The 22533-nt window shown below is 46.6% G+C and overlaps 1 protein-coding gene across 1 annotated transcript in view; it reads left to right on the top strand.

Moving 5' to 3' along the window:
• The first annotated feature begins 3248 nt into the window (after positions 1 to 3248).
• The window catches only part of LOC149365767 (vitellogenin-6-like), a 61034-nt gene continuing 41749 nt past the window's right edge, over positions 3249 to 22533 (top strand). Inside the window, exons 1-9 of the mRNA XM_089545922.1 lie at positions 3249 to 3589; positions 5834 to 5976; positions 8447 to 8581; positions 9222 to 9359; positions 9989 to 10153; positions 12592 to 12731; positions 14082 to 14262; positions 17262 to 17458; positions 19982 to 20150. Coding sequence (XP_089402048.1) covers positions 3532 to 3589; positions 5834 to 5976; positions 8447 to 8581; positions 9222 to 9359; positions 9989 to 10153; positions 12592 to 12731; positions 14082 to 14262; positions 17262 to 17458; positions 19982 to 20150 — 1326 coding nt within the window. The 5' untranslated portion in view covers positions 3249 to 3531. The remainder of the gene's footprint in view (positions 3590 to 5833; positions 5977 to 8446; positions 8582 to 9221; positions 9360 to 9988; positions 10154 to 12591; positions 12732 to 14081; positions 14263 to 17261; positions 17459 to 19981; positions 20151 to 22533) is intronic.

The raw sequence follows: 22533 nt of genomic DNA, 5'->3' as shown, positions 1-22533 counted from the left end.
GATCATAGTGGGGGAAAAAGGTCCTCTTGGTCTACGTGAGTGGTAATTCGGCCAAATGCGAGTAAGGTGCGCCGGCATTTCAGTTTCACTTTCGGTACCGCGTTTCAGATCCAGTGTTCACTGCTGGGAGTTGTTCGGATAGTGATAATGGGTTAATATCGGTATATGCGGCATTGGTCATTCTCTCCATTCATAGTGCCCTAGGAGTCTTCGTACAACTCTTGGCGCAGTGGTGCAGCGGTGAAGCGATGCGCCACTGCCCTGCGATGGCAGGTGCTGCTTCCATCGGTGAGATTTGAGTTGGGTTGTGACCCAAGTTGCTCTTCCCGAGCAGCCTCTCATAATTAAATGAGCTGCCGCCTGACACTGTGGGCATATATATACAGGGCTTGGACCAAGGTTTATAAAAAAACTAAGCGTCCTTCAGGACTGAAATTGCGTGGATGTTGTTAGGGTTTATCTAAAGTTACAGTACCATTTTTTCGCTCCTCCTATTCGAATAATTAGTCGGGATAAATAAATTAACTTTTCAAATATAGCTTGAAACGTTCAAGCGTCAATAGGCAAGTTGTGGAGCTCCACAACTATTGTCCAACTTAGGTAGTTGCAACGAGATAGACTTATGGTGGCCGTTTTTATTCGGGAAAAACGAAAGCCCGCGCAGTTTAAAAAATACCACGTGAAAAATACCGTGCTTTGCAAAAAACATCATCCGCTTCGCGCCTTTCGTGCTGCCCAAGACAGGGCTTCGCGTTGTGCTTGGTTCCAAAAAGCGCCCGTGGGTTCGGGCGGCAGTTGACAGAAATCTCGGCGCCTGTGTTTCGACGTAATTCACACGACGTTATCAGGCTTGTTACATGCGTCTTTGCTTGTTGGGATGTTGCTCCCAAGTTCAAACTCATGAGATTGTCATCGTTCCTCCGCATGCATTCTGCTAACGTGAGAGCGCAATTATCGCTGCAGAAACGGGAGCAGCTCTTGCTTTCAACTGCCACCCGAATCCGCTGGCGCTTCTATTACCTACCACCCGCAGGTGAGCAGCCTGCCACGAAAATGGCTTCAGACAGCATACACACAAACAGAAATGCGGGGAATGGCCACTACGACTTCTAGCGCTTAAAAAAAAAATTCGCAGATTCGTCTTGTTAATGCGCCTCTGCGCTGTCGCTCTCACTACCTACTAAGGCGAAAATGCAGGCCACGTGGAAGCCACCAGTGGCCTTAAATTCAAAATAAAGCAAAGAAAGAAGAACATAGAGAGCAGCTCCTTCGCTTGTCCGAATGAATGCGTCGCAAAGAGGGAGATATATCTGCCAGGAGACAAGAGTGCAGCAGCTAACTCACTTTTCTTCCCTTCTCGTTGATCACAGAGAGTAGTATAACGAAAAAAAAAATCTGCCTTATCGGCCGGTCGCGATAGCAGTGTGTATCGCGTATCCCCGAGCCGAACCGGCGGGTGTAACCTAAGGCCGCGGTAAGCCAAGCCGCCTGTCACTGACGTCATTCACGCCATGCCTGGAGGGGCCCGACGTAGGAGCGAGCTCGCGGCCGCAACCGTAAGAAGGAGCCATTATCAGCGAGAGTCAGCGCTATATCCCCGAGACGAAAATGTGAAAGGAAAACGAAAGGCAGAGCGCGGATGCGTCATATCTAACCCAGAAGAGCGCAAAAGGCGGGGAAGCTTTCAGCGGGAGAAACAGGCTATACAGGCGTCCCCTTTGTTACCACGTATCATCCAAGATGGGCTCTGGAAAAAGCGGTCTCCACGCATTCGTCTTCAGTGCGACTCCGACGCCCCTTTTCCAGACGAGGCTCCGTGTTTCAACTGTAGAGCTTTGCAAGTGATCATGCAGGTTTCCACAGAAGTTTTCGGAACACGAAAACTGGAACTAAGCCTAATTACAGGGCAGCCTAAGCATGCAGCCATGAACTGAAGTGTGTGCTTTGTAGTTCTCAGCGCGACCTGGAGAATGTACCCCTCAGTGACTGGTTGCGCACTTAGTCAGCTAGGAAATTGATGTTTTTCGTGCTTTCCGCGTTCCGAAAACTTTTGTGGGCACCTGTGCATGTTTCACGATAACAGCTCGGGTCAGTTGGTGACTCACAGTTATGTTGTGAACAGCGCGGCACGAGATGGAAGAAAATATAAGACAGCACAAATGCCAAAGGTGTCGCTACAGAGCGTTGACGTCTTGTCGAGCCTTTGTAGCTCTCATCATCATCATCATCATCAGCAGCAACCTGACTACGCCCACTGCAGGGCAAAGGCCTCTCCCATGTCTCTCCAATTAACCCTGTCCTTCGCCAGTTGCGGCCCCCGTATTCCCACAAACTTCTTAATCTCATCCACCCACCTAACTTCCTGCCGCCCCCTGCTACGCTTGCCTTCTCTTGGAATCCATTCCGTTACCCTCAAAGACCAGCGGTCATCTTGTCTTCGCATTGCATGCCCTGCCCAAGCCCATTTCTTCCTACCTCTAATGAAATCATGATGTGCAGCCGACCCTGTAAAATTCGTAGACCTTGTTTGCTGGCCCCTACTTCCTTCCTAAATTAAAGCTGCAGTAAGTGGTTAACATACACTAGACTATTAAGGAAAGAAGAATGTATGCTGTCGGCCGTTTAACAGTGTGTAGTGTTACCCGCCATGACAACTCGGTGGCCGATGCATTCGGCTGCTAAGCCCAATGTCACGAGTTCGAGTCCCGGTCAAGTTTCGAAGGATGCGAAATCCAGAAGTCGTCAGTGGACTGTGCGATGCCGGCGCCCAATAAATAACTACAGGTTGCCGAAATAATTCGGAGCCCTTCCTCTACGACTTCCTGTGCCGCCGACAGTGCAGCTTCGTACCACACCTTATGACTAGTTACGGAGATATATACCATGCGCGACTTTAGGGTATGTGGTATGTTCAAAAAGAAACACCAACATCAAGCACCACGCCACACTCGCTTGATTCGAGCACTGTTCAGGAAGCAGACTTTGGAAGTCCTGGAATACGTGGCTGGCTCCTTGAAAAGAGCACGTCTTTTCCTCCGGCAAGTTACAAATTAGGACTAGACGCTCGTTATTGCAGAGCTCTAAGAAACGCCGTTATCGGGCTGAGGCGATACAGATGTTTTCAGCGACGTAAACGGGCCTCTTTGAAGAGACAGGACTGCAGCAAGAGATTGTCACAAACAGGAAGCCCTCCCTCCCTTCCGTCGCCCCAGCAACCGTCGAATCAGCAGCGTTCGCTCAGCGCGACTCTCTAAGCGAGATCGGACGGCGCCGACGTCTGGAACGCGCTTCGCACAGCTGGACCGCAGGTCTTGGCGACACACATTCTACCAGACGTTCTTGGTCCGAGGGCGGATTACTCTCTCTGCTAAGGGCGACGCGAGCGGCTTTTCCCGCTCCTATCAGCTTCTGAGGTCCGCCGCCGTCCGTCGAGTAGCGGTCCACTGCCAAGGCTACTTAAGGGGGCTCGGCCGGCGCTGAGCTTGTCTTTTCTTCGCTCGGTGTCTGGCGGAACGACGGTGTCAGGCCGCCATGAGGGCAATCGTCGCCGCCGTCGGCGTGCTCCTCACCACCCTGGGACCTGTCATAGGTGAGTGTACTTCCTCAGGGTAGATTTTGAAGATCTCCGCGGCTCACGATAAAGCCCAGATCACTGCAAGTGAGAAAAACCGGTGAGTGTTTTGCTGGAACGCGCTGAAAAGTAGTAGACATCGTCATGGACTGCGTGTGTCGCTCATGTCAGTCACTTAGCACCGTCCCTTCTATGGTCTGCCTTCCGCAGCGTTTATCACAGACAGCATGGTTTGGTGACTAGTTGGTGCGTGATTACGAACTATAGAAGATGGCAGCACAAACAAGGAGCGACCGAGATAGAAGAACACCTACAACACTGCGGACGCCTGTTGCCAACGAAAATTTCATTCCGAGATGTACAGCTGGATAAACAACCAAATCATTGCTTGGTTAGATTGTTCAGACTTGTTGATCCAGGAAAGCTTCTGGCTATTGCTTTTTCTTTTTTATTTCTTCGACAGATCATGCTCTGGCGCGGATATCACCACTCTCCCCGAAGCGAAAAGCCCCTATCATAGGATGCTTTCTATCCTGCTGACGAATTTTGTGTTTTATTATTCGGGGAACAATCGCACGGATTTCAAAGATCACCTAAAGTCCTCATGACAGTCTTCAGGCTAACATAGGTTATATTCATGGGCTCTATCATTGTGACACCGACCGATCTACCATATGCTCATACACTCATCCGTGGCTTAGGGGTATCTTGTGTACCACGTACAGCTCTCAGTGTACAATAGTGCTTGCTCGTCCACGCAAATATTGGTACCTCTTTTTGGGAACTCGTGTAACTTTTATCACTTGTTTTCTACAGTTCCAAACCACATTGTCGTATGACATCAATATGTAAAATGCAAGCGTTTCCCTTTTGTAATGCAGAAAATCTACCGATATTTTGCGGTATCTGTTTTGTCCCCTCAGTCTAAAGCTGGAGGAAGCACTAGCTGTAGTCAAGACAGGCACACAGCAAAAAAAAAAAAAAAAATGGCGCAGGCCAGATATAAATCTAATAAACAAAAAAGTAAATTTGCACAGACACCTAGTATCCTTATGTGTTGAATTTATTAGCCGGGTTGATGACATCATGACTCCATTATGTCGGTTTCCATTGTGTGTCGGTTCGATGACATCACTTCACTCCAGCCAATGGGAATGCTCCGTTCCTGTTGATAACAATCATCTCCAGCCAAAGGGAATGCTCTGGTTCTGGTGATACTTGCTAGTAGTTGAATCTGCATGCTCACAAGTAAAGAGAAATACACGCTCGAACGATTCAAATGTGAACCAACTGAAGGAGAAAACGAAACTCATGACAACAATCAATGCCTTTTCACATCTTAACCACAGAAGGAAACGTACCGGCGAACACTGCTGTTGCGTAAAACCGCGTTCCAAATTAAACAAACTCAGGAAATCTGGACGATAACTTCAGTCTCCATGGCTGCCATCGCGAGGCGCTGATCACTCAAAATTATACGCGGGAAATTCGAATGTTCAGTACATCTCTTTGTTCTTCTAAGGCTGACGGAAATAGTTGCTGCGGGCGCAGGTATAATTTCAAAGGTCAGGTTTTGCAGCAAGGACGAAGAGTTCGCTATGATAATCACACTGTTCCAGCGGAATCGCTGGAGACTTCCTGGTTTATTAAACAAAATTGGCAGTGGCTTAGCTCGGCTATGCCAGGATGTACGTTGCGAAAGCTTGGTTTTCAATCTTCCGACATGTTATCAAGCATGCGACACTGCTGGCGAAGCGAGCAGAGGCGAGCGCAACGACGAGGCAAGCGGTGTGACGTCATACCAGACGGCGGCGGTGGTTCCGCGGCGAGGCGCGCGGTGTGACGTCATGCCAGATGGCGCTGCGAGCGCGCGGCGTCCGCCAGGTGCGGCGGTTGCTAGGCAACGGCTCAAGGTCGGTCTCTGTACCTCCTTCGAGCACCGCCGCAGCGAAATCACAAGTGCGTGGCCAATGTAGTTGTCGCTACAGAACTGCAAGCTTAAGATATTCTCATTTAGCTATGCAGTGTTCGCTACTGGGTGACGACAGATGGCGGTGGTTCCTGAATATCCAGGAAATCTGGGCATATTTGTAAGGCAAACACCTGCAACAGCCCTCCCTGACTTTCTCTGTATACGTTATCTCTTCAGCGGTCTCTAGTGCTCAAAGATTAAAAAAAAAACAGATAAAAAACATATATTTTGTGCTATTGTTTGTGCAACCCGAGAAACAACAATACCTGAGCTTACTTTCTCTCTTGCAGGGTTTGAAAACGGCAAAGAGTACGTGTACAACTATGAGGGAAGGGTACAGACTCTCAATTTGGATCAGCCACTACATTCCAATGGCATCGCTTTCCGGAGTAAGATAGCGATGCAGCCTCGGGGTGAGCTGACGTTCTTCAAGGTAAGAAGGTCCGAATTATGCAACTAGGTTATGTATAGGATGCATGAGAAAATGGAGAATTTCTTCTTGGTTCTTGCTATTGTTTCTCACTGAAAACGTTATGTTAGTTACATTAACATGAAGAACCTCAAAAAATGAAGTTAAATTTATGTACTGTTTAATGGCATGCATTTCAAGTAGAAATATTGGGCAGTAGTGTGAATGAATATCTAATAATGAGTATTTATGACTTTAGGGTTCGTAACGCCGAGAAAAATCTCGCAGAAATTTTTAAATGTACTGAACGTTTCTTGCACTGCATAAAAGACCTGATCGTTTTACTGCTTTCACTTACAAATACCTCACGCTACCAAAAAAAAATTGTTTCCTCATGTTTGTGTGCCCGAAACTCCTCTACTTTACCTTGAGGTTTGCTCGGGAAGAACAACCTGGGTCGCACAAGCCCCACCGCTGGGAGCACCTGCCATCGCAGGACACAGGGTCCCTGCGCCATGAGTGGCGTGAGGACTCTCAGAGATCTATGAATGTTAACCTATTAAGACCTGCCGATGGCGTCCACCTCCAAAAACTGCTTTCGCGCAATATTTCGTGTTTGGCGATGCTAAACCACCAGCAGTTTTTTTTTAGGTTGCTTACTCACGATTGGCATTTGGAAATAATAGTCGTGTGGACTGAAATCTTATGAGCGCTGTTTAAGAAAAAAAGTTGGATAACATCGTTACACCTCGTCTCCCGTATGCTTCACCGCACGGAGATAATTGCCTACAGGGAGCATCAGCATGCAGGGGGCCGGTTATTTTTTCGAGCAGAACGGTTGTAGCTGTGACATGGCGGTGCCAAATGTTTGCCGCATAATCTAGACAGACGGCAAATAGTGACCATACTGCTGAGAACATTCCATTACAAATTGGGTGGTACTAAAAATTAATGCAGTGTTACCTACTATAGCAGGTACAAAACTACGCTCCCCAATAGGACACTAGTTGATGTTTAGGGCTGGTTTCTTGAGGTACTCATCGTTAAAACTAAAACCAGACTATATGACATCATCCTGAGGCTCATTGCTGCTACTAGCACTCAATATGATTTATAGCGACGTCCATAAAAGGAGAAAACTATAGGTGGTTTGCAAGACGGTCCGGTTACTGGGGATTTTCCAACCTGAATAAGAAAAATTGCGCACCGCGCTCACCAGTACCGCAGAAAAATTCACTGCTTCGTAGCAGGGTTAGAAATTACTTTGAAGCTGGAAGATGACATCTTTGGCTGCGTAACTGATAGCGTAAGAGTCGGAAAGGCCATTGATAGCATTAAAATAGAGCGAAATATCTATGAGTAAGCGGTGACTCGTTCTCATTGGACAAGGTGCGGAAATAGTAAAGGATTCCGGCAGGTTTTTCAAGTACGCGTATAAGAAATTAAGTTCCATGGGGTACATGGTTACTGACACTGCGGAACAAAGGGTAAGAATTGCTTGGTTTGGTTTGGTTTGGTTTATGGGGTTTAACGTCCCAAAGCGACTAAGGCTATGAGAGACGCCGTAGTGGAGGGCTCCGGAAATTTCGACCACCTGGGGTTCTTTAACGTGCACTGACATCGCACAGTACACGGGCCTCGAATTTCTCCTCCAAAGAAATTCAACCGCCGCGGCCGGGATCGAACCCGCGTCTTTCGGGCCAGCAGCCGAGCACCATAGCCACTGAGCCACCGCGGCGGCGGTAAGAATTGCGTTAAGAGCAATTTAATTACTCATAGTTGTATCCATAAATTTTAGTAAGAAGCTAAGCAGCCAGAAATACCATATGGTTCCGTCTACTGTGGATGGTGTAGTGGATCGGCTTGGTGGAGAAGCGTGCCATATGAAACCAAACAAACGTGCAAAGAGACTACATAGCTGCAAATTAGGCCCACGGAAATAAAAGTACGCGTGGACTCTTCTTGCTTTCGCCGATCACTACGTATCACTCCGCCGATGGCAGAGCGGCAAGCCGCCACGGGACTGGGTGAAAGGTTGGTCCACTCCTCCCACCGTATGCGGGGAATTCAAAAAAAAAGAAAAGGCGGGAGCCCGACGTTAATCCGATTTAAATTAGGGAAATAGGCCGCACAGGGCAAAAGTTCGAAGTTTATAAGATAGCTTGCAACGTGCAGATGTAGCTCCCACGGTAAAAAAGACGAGTTCAGATTCCTCTTCAGTGCACCTTTAATGATATCGCATTCTACTTTTTAAGTAGATAATTTGTCACAAAGCTTAAATGAAGATTATTGCACTCTGAGCGTACTGCGATTAAAATGTATCCGCACCATGTTCTGGCTGTCGGTGCAAAGCACTGCTAAAATGAACTGAACAACGAGCAACTGCTCGTCGATTTTAAGTTGTTCTGCCAAACCACACACGAGAAGATAACGGTGTCTACCTTGTGCTCTGCAAAGACCGCGCACGCAGACTCTTTTCTCATGTCTTCCTTAGATCTCGGACTTTGTGTTCGACCTGTTTCACGGCGAAACGATCGACCTGAGGACCCATGAGTTCAACTTCCGCCAGGATGATGCGCTGACGAACTACCTGGAAAGGCCCTTCGCCGCAGCGTTCAAGGATGGAAAGGTGCGCTCCGGTTCGCTTCTGTGAATGAGGTTCAAGGGATGAGGTTGAGAAAAAGTGGCACCACTGCAACAGCGCCAGCTATCGAGCGAATTTTCTACAGCGACAGCTGGTAAATGCCAGTTCTCTGGGCATAGCATCGTCGTCGTAGTAGTAGTAGTTGTAGTAGGGGTAACCAGATGGCGGTAACCACGGTGAAGAGGAACAGCAGGGTTACTGGGTAAAGAGGAGGGTATAGCGAGTGCGGAGGACTGCGTAACCAGGAGTTGGTACTGCGCGCGGAACCAGAATGGATCCAGATGGTGGGGTATTTGGAGGAATGTTCTGAAAGGACTAACGCTTGGAAACAAGCTACAAAGGTTCAGCACAAGTCATGAACGGGCCCAGCATGCAAGCCCGCTCAAAAACTAAACAAAAATGCAATCTTTAGGCATCCCCTTGACTGCTTAGTCCATTCACATGCTGATTGGCCGTGCTGGAAGAAGAGGAAGACGATTTAATGTATTAGGAACGAGGTTACCGGATCTTAGAAACTACAGTGCCTGATGGAAGTAACAAATACGAAAACATGAAAGTCAAGCGTGCCGAGGATTTGAGAGATTGCAAACAGCTGAACGCATTACGGGCAACAACCATGGCGCAGTTCGAGCATGCTGAGTTCGGCAAGGAGGAACCGCACTGGTCGCACAACATCAAGAGGGGCATCCTCAGCCTGTTTCAGCTGGACCTGACCAAGCGCAGTCAGATCAACCCCCTGGGCAACGAGTTCGTAGTGACCGAGGTAAGGAGGCGAATCATGGGACGCGCTGTGTCACGTCGTCATCTCTTATACAAAACTAACCCTCAAAAAACAGCATCTGTCCTCATTATTACATAGTAGCGTGATTAGACCAATAAAGTATTGCCTCCGTGCATGTGCTTCAAGCAGCTCTGTGTGAAGAAAGGTTAGAGGTCACGTTGAAAGCAGCATGGTGGGGGCTTGTCCACAATGAACTTTTCCCTGAAACGTCAATTGTTTCCCGACTCATCGTAGGAGCTTAACGATGCTTTCAGTACTTTAAATTTCAAGCAGTGAATCAGCTTATATTATTTCATTCACAATATTACCCCGGAAAAGAAAACATTAAATGGCAAATACTGTAACGCCAGAAACTGATCGGCTTTCGCTGAATTCGTGGGTTAAGGATAGCTACTGTAAGGGACAGCAGACCGTGGGAAATCAATAAATGCCATCACCATCAGCAGCATCAGCCTAACTGCGTCCACTGCAGGAAAAATGTCTCTCCATATCCTTCCAGTTAATCCCGACCTGTGCCAACTGCGACCGCCTTATCCCCACGAAGTTCTTAATCTAACATGTTCTACTACGCTTGCAATTAACGTGCATGGCGTACATTCCGTCCACGACAGGACGGCCTCACTGGTAACTGCCACACGACCTACGTGGTGAGCGAGCAAGAAGACCGGCTGGAGGTGACAAAGATCAAGGACCTGGAGAAATGCGACAAGATGCCATTCCACTGCACAGGCACACACAAGGGACGGCCCTGCGTGAACTGCAAGTCGGAGAAATGGGTGAGGACGCTAACCTTAGGGCCCCATTTGTGGTTACCCTAGTAAAACTCTTGTTTGGGCTAGTTGTTTCATGGTGAAAGTCATCTTAGGCGGTGCTACTAAAGGGGACAGAAATGACACACAAACAACAGGACATGTCTCTCCTGTTCCCGTTGGTCGCACTGTGTTCATATTCTTTCGCCATGAACCAACTAGCTGAAACATGAGTTTGACTCGAGCATATATCTTCTGCATTAGGCCCTTTCCTTCGTCGAAGCTTCCGCACCGAAGCTGACATTAGGCGCTGGTCCTATCATTTGTGTGTCTTTTCTGTCCTCGTTGGAAGCGCCGTCTTCATATTAGTTTCACTGAGGTTACTCAACCCATGGAAATAAAGGTAACAGGACTGCCACTCCTTTGCTGGAAATTAGCCCTCATGCATGAGTTGAACACAGCAGGTTAGATATATATTGCTTAGAAGTGAGACTAGAGGTGACACAGTTCTTTAAAAATTTATTTAAAACAATAAAGAGCTTCGTCATTACTATTTTTGTGTGTTTCCATATGAAGACAGCATTCAGTAAGTTGGTTTAGGTCTCTGTCTTAAGTATACAAGAAATATGTAGTTATGTAAAAAAAACTAATTGTACAGTTATGCTAGAACACTGAAAGAGACAACACTTCAAAATAGAAAGAATGAGAAGAGTCTCTCACATTCTGCGGGTTGGTTGTTTAACGGGTCGTGGCACTCAGTACAGAAATGGAGGTTGTACGACTGCAGAGGTGCCTTCTCTTGCTATGAAAGGTAATACTTCGTCACCGACTGTCCCTAAAATGTCCAAAATAGTAATAATATCATCTCTGGACAAAATGTCGTGTAAGGTAAGAATAAAGGACCTCTCACGTTCGGCTAATGTACCACCGACGGGTATGGCCCCTTGACAAACCCGCCTTGAAGACATTAAAAAAAAAATATTTTCACGGTGTCAGGAAGAACGACACTACTGCGCACGCAATGCCTGCAGCTAAAACGGACTCACCTGTGCGTGCAAGAGCGCGTAAGGATACAGGCGTTTTCAGCACGTCCCTGGCTTTCTGCAGGTAGAGTTTTTTAGATAGCTCTGTGCATGAGGCTACACTTTGTAAATTTGCTCGAAGCTAACCCCCACTCCACTCGTAAGTAGGCCCGCCATTGTTTATGCTTCGTTTAAATAAGCGCGAACATGTATTCCGAACACACATGCACGACATCTCCGCCCCCCTCCACCCCCACCCCCCAGCCAAAAAGAAAAAAAAGAAGGTAGAGAAAAAACGGCCGCGACTACATTTACTCTAGCTGCATATGTCGCACATGACTCCAGCTCAATGTCACACCATTGTAGGTGCCTGTCATCTAGCAATAAAGTGTTTATTCCGAAGTCCGGAATCCCAAGCTCGAAGTTGTACTTAGCCGTACATTATTTAAGTTATATTTGTATTTATCACTTACCTGACCAAGAAATACAAGAACAGAGACGTAATAATGCAAGTGGCTACTTTAATGGACCACCTGTTCTCGTGTAAATTGTATCTCAAGGGATTGACGTCATGCTGCGATGTTAAGATGAACCACTGTAGGCGGTAGCAGCCGCTACTAACCGGACAATGCCACAGGCGAGATCGCAACTATCCTCCTGGTATGCTTTGTAGATATAAGTTTGGTGCATCTTCAAAGGAGTTTTTGGTATATCCAAGACGATATTATTGAGTCGGAGCCCGAACTTCCAATCACCACGTAACAAAAAAATAATGTAACGCAGTGGATCTAAAATTTCACACTGCGATGGAAATATTTTCGTGACCACGAGAAACACTTCCATTGCCAATCTATAGAATTTCTACAAACTTTGTATTGCAATGTTTATTGCGCGAACAAGCTTACCAAATTTTAACGCACCTTTTTGGGTCGGTAGTAGGTGACGTATGCCGCGTCCCTACATGTGTCAGTAGGTATTTGCCTAGCCATGTACCTACTGAAATACTCACACTGCTATAATCAACTCCAGAAACCATAGGCTGCGAGTGCGATAATCAACCTAAGCTCAAAACTCAAAGCCGACTGATAGCGGGCTAAGGACTTAACGCCTTCGTTTATATTCTAATACAATAGACATCAGATTAATGCTCACTGGCGGCCTTTCTCTGTGACTTGGCTATACCTTGGCTAAGGCCCATTGATATTCAAATCTAGCAACCTAGTAACCAATGGTTCCAGTTCTGATTATTGGTCAGACTAAAGCTACTTGATCGCGTACATTATACCCTAAGCCTAACGCTTACTCTTTGGAGTACTTAGAAACTTGTAATTACACCGGGAGCGTCACAGACAAGCATGCTAGGTGTTTGCGATAACACTCGGGATGGGGTGTGCAATGCTTTTTATTCCAAAACGTGAAGCTTAGTGGTGATTTTATTCGCAGCTGCCGCTGACAATGACGGCAGAGGTGAAATACCGCCTGAAAGGCAGCAGAGAAAACTACGTCATCAGCTGTGCATGCGGAACCTCCGACCAAGTGCTGGCGCCTTACGGGGACGGCAAGACCTTCCACGTGCAAATCAAGTAAGAAGACCGCCGGCACCGCTCAACGTTTGCAACGTCATGTTGCAACGTTTATCAAAAATATAGTTCACTGGATAGAGCAGGTGCTTCCTCAAGCTAATCAGCTCGAGATAAACTCGAGTAGATTGGGTTTTTAAGGAAAACAATTACCGCCTCTCTCATCAAAACCTTGACTGCATCAAGGCTATGTCTCTGTCGTTCTCTTACATTCCGCGTTTGTAAAGCTTTTTCTTTTTGAACAGGCACACCCATAAGGGTTGAAATCCCTAAAGTGAAAAACACTCGTCGACGATTACCACGCTGGAGTAACGTGACCTTGAACGACTGCCTTTTTTCGTTAGAGAAGTTTTCTCCGTTCTTTTTATTCTCTTTTTTCTATTTTTGTTCTGGTCTTGGTCTGACGAGGCGTGGCCACTCAGAACGCGACACGCGCGAACGGCGCGAGCACTAGTTTGCGCCGCTGCCCACAGAGGGCACAAGAGGTTCGTGCACTGTGCGATGTCAGTGCACGTTAAAGAACCTCCGGTGGTCGAAATTTCCAGAGACCTTCACTACAGCATCCTACGTAGCCTGAGTCGCTTTGAGACGTTAAACAAAAATAAAGCATCGAATAGGAGAAAAAAAAAAGAATAGTTGATGTCATGCGGCCCGCAGATATCTCAAGAAACAATCCTGGAAGCTTTTTTTTCGTTGCCTAAGCTGAAATCACTGCGTGAATGCTTTGACTTTATTTTCTGCAGGTGTGCTGCAGTGTGTACGATTGAAAATCAGTGCGGTAGGTGTCTATGACTGTGCTTCACTCTGCTACAATGCCGCCACAATGAGGCAGCTAGGCAGATAATAATAATAATAATAATTTATTTTCCGGTTTGGAACAGAGCATGATGCAGTCTTTGCCAAAAGTAACCAGGCAACGGGGTTTGGTTATCAACTGTATAGTGGAGCCCTTGCGGTATCCCTATAGGCCAAAACATCTCTATAGGTGAAAACAAGAGTTCCTTTTTTCATCAAACGTCTTTACAGGTTTATATATGCTATAAGTGTTCCGCTACACCGCTAAGAAACAAACGCCATATAGTGGTTATTTTGGGCAAGGCCTGTAAACTATCAGGCATGCTAAAAGCCAACACTACCTTGTTAGGCAAATAATATACCAATCATCCCAGCCATTGAGCATCAGTTAAGCCTGGTTTGGGCCAGACGCGGCCGCCTTGTTCCGCGCCTTAAGGTAAGGAAATAAATACGCACGTAAATAATAAGCGTTCTTTCTAAGCCTAATCCGAAGTGCACGTAAGCACTGGAGCACGGCCTCAGAGTGGGCGGCTAACGGGTAGCCCGGTTGCATCGCAGTAACACAGCCACGCTCCTCGAGGAACATGACAACGCCGCGGAGATCTTGCTGCCCGAAGTGGAGAGCCACCAGCGACTGACGCACGTATTTCCCATATCAGAGGACGCCGTGAGCGGCGTGGAGCTGCACTCGCCCAACCACTACGTCCAGGAGTTCGGACTCACGGGAAGCAAGGAAACGGTAAGCTGCGTCCAACGCTGCAGTGGTGGTTTGGAGACAGACATGCATTTGGAAGCGAATATACCTGAACGGAGAATTTGGCATTCAGTAAAGAGAGTGGGCGTCACCACTGGTGTCGCCATCTTATCGGTAACTGTTCTTCTGGGTCATAGAATGCTAGCGAGCTGAACCAGAAGTGGGTGGTGTTCTCAAGAGTGCTCCTTCACGAAACCAGGAGCTTGTGTAGATCTTGGTGTCAGCCTCTTATCGGTGACTGATCTTCTGGGCTCAGAATGCTAGCGAGGTGACCCAGAAGTGGGTAGTGGTCTCAAGAGTGTTCCTTCAGGAAACCAGGAGCTTGTGTAGATCTTGGTGTCAGCCTCTTATCGGTGACTGATCCCTTGGGCTCATAGAATGCTAGCGAGCTGAACCAGAAGTGGGTGGTGTTCTCAAGAGTGGTCCTTCAGGAAACCAGGAGCTTGTGTAGGTCTTGTTGTCAGCCTCTTATCGGTGACTGATCTTCTGGGCTCAGAATGCTAGCGAGGTGACCCAGAAGTGGGTAGTGGTCTCAAGAGTGTTCCTTCAGGAAACCAGGAGCTTGTGTAGATCTTGGTGTCAGCCTCTTATCGGTGACTGATCCCTTGGGCTCATAGAATGCTAGCGATGTGAACCAAAAATGGGTGGTGGTCTCAAGAGTGGTCCTTTAGGAAACCAGGAGCTTGTGTAGGTCTTGTTGTCAGCCCCTTATCGGTGACTGATCTTCTGGGTTCATAGAATGCTAGCGCGGTGAACCAGAAGTGGGTGGTGTTCTCAAGAGTGGTCCTTCAGGAAACCAGGAGATTGTGTAGATCTTGGTGTCAGCCTCTTATCGCGTCACTGATCTTTTGGGCTCATAGAATGCTAGCGAGATGAACCAGAAGTGGGTCGTGGTCTCAAGAGTGGTCCTTCAGGAAACCAGGAGCTTGTGTATATCTTGGTGTCAGCCTTCTTTTGGCGTACTCGAGGCTTCAGCCTGTACGGTCACGACCACTTCACGGTAGCGTATAATAGGATGTGGGCTTTCTGGAGTGGCCCTATGGATAAAAAACTGCTCTGCCTGGAGAATATTGTTACGTAGCCGTTGGGGCTCGTAACCAAAAGGCTTTAATGGGGGTTGACTTGGACGGCACTGGAGAGCAAGCCAAGAGCATAGCACCCAGAGGAGGCCGGGGTCGAGCTTCTTCCTCTTTCACGCGCCGGTGCACGAGACTTGCGAAGACTTGTGGAAACGTGGCAATATTATGTGCTGTAACACGATTGAGTAAGTGCTGTTGTGGAGAAGTGGAATGTAGTAGCTTGCGTGGTGACTGCTCCCAGGGGACGGAAAAGTAATGAGATTTGGCACTAGATACTCTTACGTGAGTCAAAAGCACATGCAGTAAAACCAACTCATGGAATAATATGATGCTACTATACCGGGAAAATCAAAGCATGGTACAGCAACAATCAGTTTTCATCAACAAAGTTTGGCAAGCATCATCAGTTTAAGGAGGGTGAAATGCTATCTACACTTGTAAGCAAGTCCTGGGTCTCCACACACATGAAACAACAACGTTTTGCACAAAGCATCCTTGCTTCAACGGCGTACGTCTATATATACTATAGCTTTTGTGCCAAACCTAGTACTGTCAGCAACGAATGAAACGCAAACAAGAAAACTGAGGAAGCTACACAAATACCCCAACATATTGGCTCCTAGAGACCAAATACAAGGGAGGTTGATTAACACTTCTATAGAAGTGTCTTCGCGCTTTCGAAATCACATTGCTCTCCGCTAGTACAGAGCTTCCCATGCTTAAGAATTTGTTATTTTTCTTTTCGCGGATCAGTTGTCTTGCTTGCGTTTTATTTCTTGGTGATAGTACAGGAACAAGTGACCTGTATTACACATGTGTATAATAGTGGTTACAATTCGAAAAACTGCACGCCTGCAAGGAATGAACGCCCCAGAAAACCTATAAAATGAAATGGAGATAGTTATGAGAGAAAAAATAGCTGGCAAAAACTAATTAGCGCAAAACTTTCGCTGAAGATTCACTTTAACGAAGCTCCGACTGTGAAGAGCTACGTTGCCACAAGGGGTTTTTTTTTGTTCTTCCATGCGATAAGTGTACAAGCAGGCAGCAAGATTAGCTATGCAATGAATGGGATTAAAGCGCATGCTCACCGAGCCAACCTCTTCGTTCTATAATATTTATTTAAGATGACATACTCAACACACTGCGATATAAATGTACTCCCATATCTAGTTCAAATCAAGTTTCAATTCAAGTTTATTTCATATTTACAGTACATGGTTATGGAGTATATACATCAGGAGGCCCAAAAGTCGAGATTGCAAATAGGGCCTCCTATGGCTACATGATCAGAATACATAAACCGGCGCATGCACAACAATCCGAGGTAAAAAAGAAAAAAGAAAAAGGAAGGCAAATAAAGAGACAAAAAGGAAAGAAGTGTACAGCAAATGAATGTTACATAGTGATTGCAAACACAACAACGTTATTAAACATCTAAGGATTCAAACAAGTGGTGTTTTAACATTTTTTTTTGAATTTGTACAATGACATGGGGGATTTCAGTGAAGGGAGCAAATTATTCAAGTGGAGATGGCAAAGAACGATGTAGTTTTCTTTCCATAATTAGTCCGTACTTTTGGCAACAATAAATTGTTCGACAAAGCAAAACGCGTGACGTTGTTATTAGTAATTATATTTTCAGGGAAAAAATTAACACATATATCCTTATTGATGACTTTGAAAAGAAAAACCAGGACCTGAAATTTGTGTAGATGTTCATGGGGCAGGACATGTAGTGAATGGAACAAAGGTGCAGACGGCTGGGTAAAAGAAGAGAAATTGATGATTCTAAGTGCTTGTTTTTGCATGGAAATGAGTATAGAAAGATGAATTCTGTATGTACTACCCCGTTAAGAGTTAAGCTAACTCTGACTAGATTCCTCTTGCGTCTTTTCTGATTAGTTCATCGAGGGCCTGAAGAGACTGGCCGGCACCGAGTACAACGAAGAGGACTACAAGAACATGCGGGAGAAGCCTAGCGCCAGTTTGCTGTTCCTGCAACTCTTCTCCAACTTCCTGACCTTCTCTTACGACGAGATATCGGAAATCTACAACCAGCACGTGCTCAACGCACCTGAGGGAAGCAAGAAGCACATCAAGTTGGTACACCTCGAAACATCAGCTAGCTTTACCTTGAGTGAGATGCCCATTTATCGAAAGCAAGGTACAGGGTAAATCACACTTAGAGGGAACATGGCTCCGTGTGGTCACGTACCTGTGGAGTGCAATTGCATCTAACCCGCTCATGAATCAATGCAGAGTGGTGCACGAGAAGAGAGACCTTGACTTTGTGCTTCGTGTCGTCTGTCCCTTTGCACGGGTTTGCTACTGGCTTCATCGCAATAACGCCCTGCATGCGCGCAGCCACGCGGAGAGGTGTTCCCTCTAAGTGTGATTGACCCTGTAGATGACCTAAGCCACTATCTTGCCTCTCCTCACTGGGGGATTCTTCATTAGGTATCGATGGGGACGAGAATAATGGGGTAGATTTTTGGCGGCAAACTCACAGTAACTCATATTTTAATCTCATGCATAGAACTTGAAACACTCGGAAACAAGTTTTTTACCCCGTTTTACAACCAAGACATCCCTTTTCATCCGTCATTGATTTTAGGTGAAGAAGCTCTTATTGATAAGTCAAGTGGTTTTAACTTTTTAAAAGAAGCCAATGTACTACAAAAACTCTAAATTTCTATCCTGTGCTTTACAATTTATTGACGCACCTCAGCCACCCTCCCGTCGCGAGAAGACGGCTGAGGTCACTATTACATCGGTTGGGGACCTCGAGATCCTTGCACAGCCAAGGATGGCTGCTGAGGTTGCCAACCCTTTTTAAAGCATTTACCATAAGTCTCTTCTAAAATTTTGTCATATTTTTACTAGGTTGCACGAATTAACTTTTTAGGCCCTTAACACCACCGTTCATTTAGACTTTTATATAACATCTATCTAGAAGAATTTTCTATACCCGGAGCTTGGCGCATGATAGCCTTAGTCGCTTATGCGCCAATAAACTCAACTCAACTCAACTCTTTTGGCGGCAAAAAAAGCACCACCATTTAGCCCTAAGCACGAGTGAATACAGTAAAACCGGTATATATCGAACACGAAGGGGATTGCGAAATATTTCGATATATCGATCCAAAATGGAAGCAGATAGGCATATGTAATCTAGAATCAAGGCTGCATTGAAGCCACACTAGTTACGCGCTTGCAGCGACGTGCCGCTTGCCATCATGCTGGTAGCCCACGGCTCTTTGGGCGTTGGTGGCAATAACGAGCTTCGCGTCGAAGCAGCAGCGGACGGTTTTGGGAACTAGCCGCTGCATATTATAAGATGTGTAATTCTGTTTTTAACACAATGTATACATGGAGTAATCTCTTATTAGAATTCAGGTACAGTTGGCTTCCTCAACACGTTCGGCAGCGAAGCTCGCCAGAGAACCGCCGCTAGGCGTAGTTAGGTTGGCTTTTCCGCATGACAGCCATGAGGCGCGGGAAATGAGCACCAATTGTGACCGAAGCTCAGTCCCAACAACGCCCCGCGTTCATCTCGCCACACCGTTTCGCAGTCACAGCGCTGCCAGCAGGAGCCCAGGGCTGTGCAGCCGACACGCCGGCCTGCGCGGAAAGTGTCGTTAGGAGAAGCGCCACTTGTAGGGATGCGGGGCAGTTCGATGTATCGAATGAGCGACTAGATAGTAGCTCGATATACGGCGCGAGTTTCCCTTACTTTCAGGCAGGATATTCAAGAGGATAATCTGTGTGTTCGATTTAGCCAGTACTTTGAAATATCCGAGTTCAATATATCCGGACTCGATTCTGATATCCTATTTTGCATGTATGTACACCCGGCCAAATCTCTAACTGGCTCGGGTGTTGCATCGCTAAATACACCTTGTAAAAGGTTCTTTTCGGCTACAACGCTGGCACATTCATGCTGTAATTTCACGCATGAGATAGCATTTTGTGCTTAATTTTGGTCCATATGAGGTTTTAGTGGAGTACTTGCGCGTTTAGATCAAAGTTATCAGAAATATTCATCGTCTGCCACTGCGAAGAGCCGAAACAAGCGGCATACGCAGCAATGGTTCTGATCCCTATGGCCTCCTCCTCTGGGTAACTCCTTTCATGGCGGACAAGTCGCTTACCCAGAGCAATCGCAAATGCGCTACGAGAACCATTGCTGCGTATTCCGCATGTTTCGGGTCTTTGTAGTGGCAGACGATGAATATTTCTGATAACTTTGATCTAAACACGCAAGTACTCCATTCAAACATTATACGATCAAAAAGGAACCACTAAATTCCATCTCACGCGTCAAATTACAGCATGAATATGCCAGCGGTGTAGCCGAAAAGAACCTTTTACAAGGTGCATTTAGCGATGCAACACCCGAGCCAGTTAAAGATTCGGCCGGGTGTACTGCGTAAAGAGCATAAAAGATGGTTTGTTAAGACCACATACAGGATACCTGTAGGGAAGGAAGTTCTAACCCGTGGTTGGTGGGCTGCCAGATGGGGAGGTGAGACTAGGAGGTTGGTTGGCGTACAATAAGAGGCCAAAGAAAAACGCTTTTGTCCTCGCTCGTGAGGGTAACACAACAAATTCCTCCTTCGCAGGAACACTTTCCTCGACCTTCTGGCCGCGTCAGGAAACAACCCGCACGTCGCCTTCGCTCTGAAGCTGGTCAACGCTGGACAGCTTAGTCTGGACGAAGCGGACCGTCTGCTGGTCAAACTCATCAAAAACCTGAAGGAGTACAGCGTCGCTGTAGTCAGCGAAATCGCGGTGAGCAGATGGTAGCCTACGGCATACCGTATATGTACGACGGCAATTCTAATGCAGAACGAAGAATAAGGGTCAAATAAGCAGTATCAAACGCTTAAGCTTTCCCCTACCCCCTCCTTTTTTATTTATTTATTTATTTATTTCTTGTGCACCTCAAATGCTCCTGAATCTGGGAAAAGAAGGAATTAAGGTGCGCAGTGGTGCTTGCGCGGGGGGTGGGGGGGTGGGGGGGGGATAAACGGCTTTGCTGTGACTGGTGCGAGGGGACACGTGATGAGCTGGTTTTAGATCTGCGAGGGATAAGTGATAAAACTTGTGGAAAAGGATGAGTCGGCAGATTTTGCGTCGCAGCTCGAGATCAGGCAGGTTAGCTTTTGACTTCATGGCAGTCACACTAGAATGATAAGAGTAGTCTGAATGGATGAATCTAGCTGCACGGTTTTGCACTGATTCAAGTGCTTTAGTTAGATAACAAATGTGAGGGTCCCAAATTGCGCATGCATAATCCAGCTTGGGACGAACAACGTTATGTAGGCGAGAGTTTTAATAGACGAAGAAGCTACTCGCAAATTACGTCGTAAGTAAGACAGGACACGATTAGCTTCATTAGTAAACGATTTGCACAATAGGAATAGGGTGCACTTTAGTCCATGTATGTCTAGCGTTCTGCATACAAGACATGGCTTTTTTTGCACAGTAACCCCAGAAGTTTACTGCGTAAAACCTTGGTTTCGCTAGTGTAGTGTGAAGAGGGCCTAAATTTTCCTGCGCAAGGGTTGTGCTCTACACAAAAGATCCTCCAGACTTCTCTGGAAGCCGTTTTTGAAATTCCACAACATCGACTACAGTGTAATTCTGCAGAAAAAAAAAACGATTTTTGCGCATTGTTAGAAGGTTTGGTTTGGTTTGGTTTGGTTTATGGGGTTTAACGTCCCAAAGCGACTAAGGCTATGAGAGACGCCGTAGTGGAGGGCTCCGGAAATTTCGACCACCTGGGGTTCTTTAACGTGCACTGACATCGCACAGTACACGGGCCTCTAGAATTTCTCCTCCAAAGAAATTCCAGCCGCCGCGGCCGGGATCGAACCCGCGTCTTTCGGGTCAGCAGCCGAGCACCATAACCGCTGAGCCACCGCGGCGGCATCATTGTTAGAAGGGAAGTACCGCACGTGGTGTGAAATGTAATTTTAAAGTTGACGCCAAATGTTTGAAGCTTTAAGACACGCAACAAGTAGCAGTTTGCCTAGTAACCTACAGCGTAGGACGTCTCAAAAGTCTGTATTGAGGAAAATATTTTATTAATAAAAGGATGGTTTTGGATTGTGAAGTGCAATGAATATTTTAAATATTTAAAGTATTCGAAAATATTTCAAATAGGTATTATACTTTCTGCATACATAGGTTAGAGGAAAGCATAATTTCACTGCAAAGTTCCCTCCCAAAACTCGACAAGGTACCAGTTTTGCCGATTTCCATATGATCTAACAGTTTCACGAATTTCTGGCTTTGTCATTGGAGAACACGTTAACCCAGTAACATTGGTTGCTGGTAACTCCTTCATGCGCACCAAACAGCTAGGCTGCAGGAGCCGTGGACGAAGGAACCCTTCCAGATCGTTGGGCTCAAAGCTCTTTAACGAAAAAATTTTTATCATCCTCTTCGTGTCATCACGTCAGGAATGATAACGTTAATGGAAAAATGGAAATAAACGCTTAATAACGAGCAGGAATAATCACAGTAAATGCTGAGTAATCAATAAACACAATAAATTGGCAATATACAATAGGCAGAAAAACAAAATGCCAGTGGCTTAGCTCGGCTATGCGACGATATACGTAGCGAATGCGAGCGCAACGGCGAGGCGCATGGTGTGACGTCATGCCAGATGGCGCGGCGAGCGCGCGGCGTCCGCCAGCTGCGGCGGTTGCTGGGCAACGGCTCAAGGTCGGTCTCTGTGCCTCCTCGGAGCGCCGCCACAGCTAAATCGCAAAGTTCGTGGCCAATGTAGCTTTCGCTACAAAAATAACGTAACAATGGGCGCGCACTTAAGAGCGTCGTAATAAGCAATGGTATAAAAACATTAAAATAGGCAGGGACACATGGACGTTAGGGTAAGGTAATAATCGAAAGCGCATGACCATCAATCTTTAAATTTTAAGGCGAAAGCCTTTAATGCCTCATACTGTCGTTAGCAGACGCTGTCGGCAGCCGTGTCGACAGACGCGTCGGCAGCCGTGTCGAAAGACGCGTCGACAGATTTGTCCGCCTTTCGGCGTCACTGGGAATCGAACCAGAGCCTTTGGCATTTGAAGCGGAGGTGCTAACGCTCCGCCACGAGGGCTTTTTTTTCTTTATTGCATTTTCACAGCGGGTACAAAGAAGT

The sequence above is a fragment of the Amblyomma mixtum genome, chromosome 1 (assembly GCF_055824585.1).
Source record: "Amblyomma mixtum isolate Tamu chromosome 1, ASM5582458v1, whole genome shotgun sequence".
Classification (NCBI taxonomy): domain Eukaryota; kingdom Metazoa; phylum Arthropoda; class Arachnida; order Ixodida; family Ixodidae; genus Amblyomma; species Amblyomma mixtum.
This window is presented reverse-complemented; position numbering and strand designations above follow the sequence as displayed.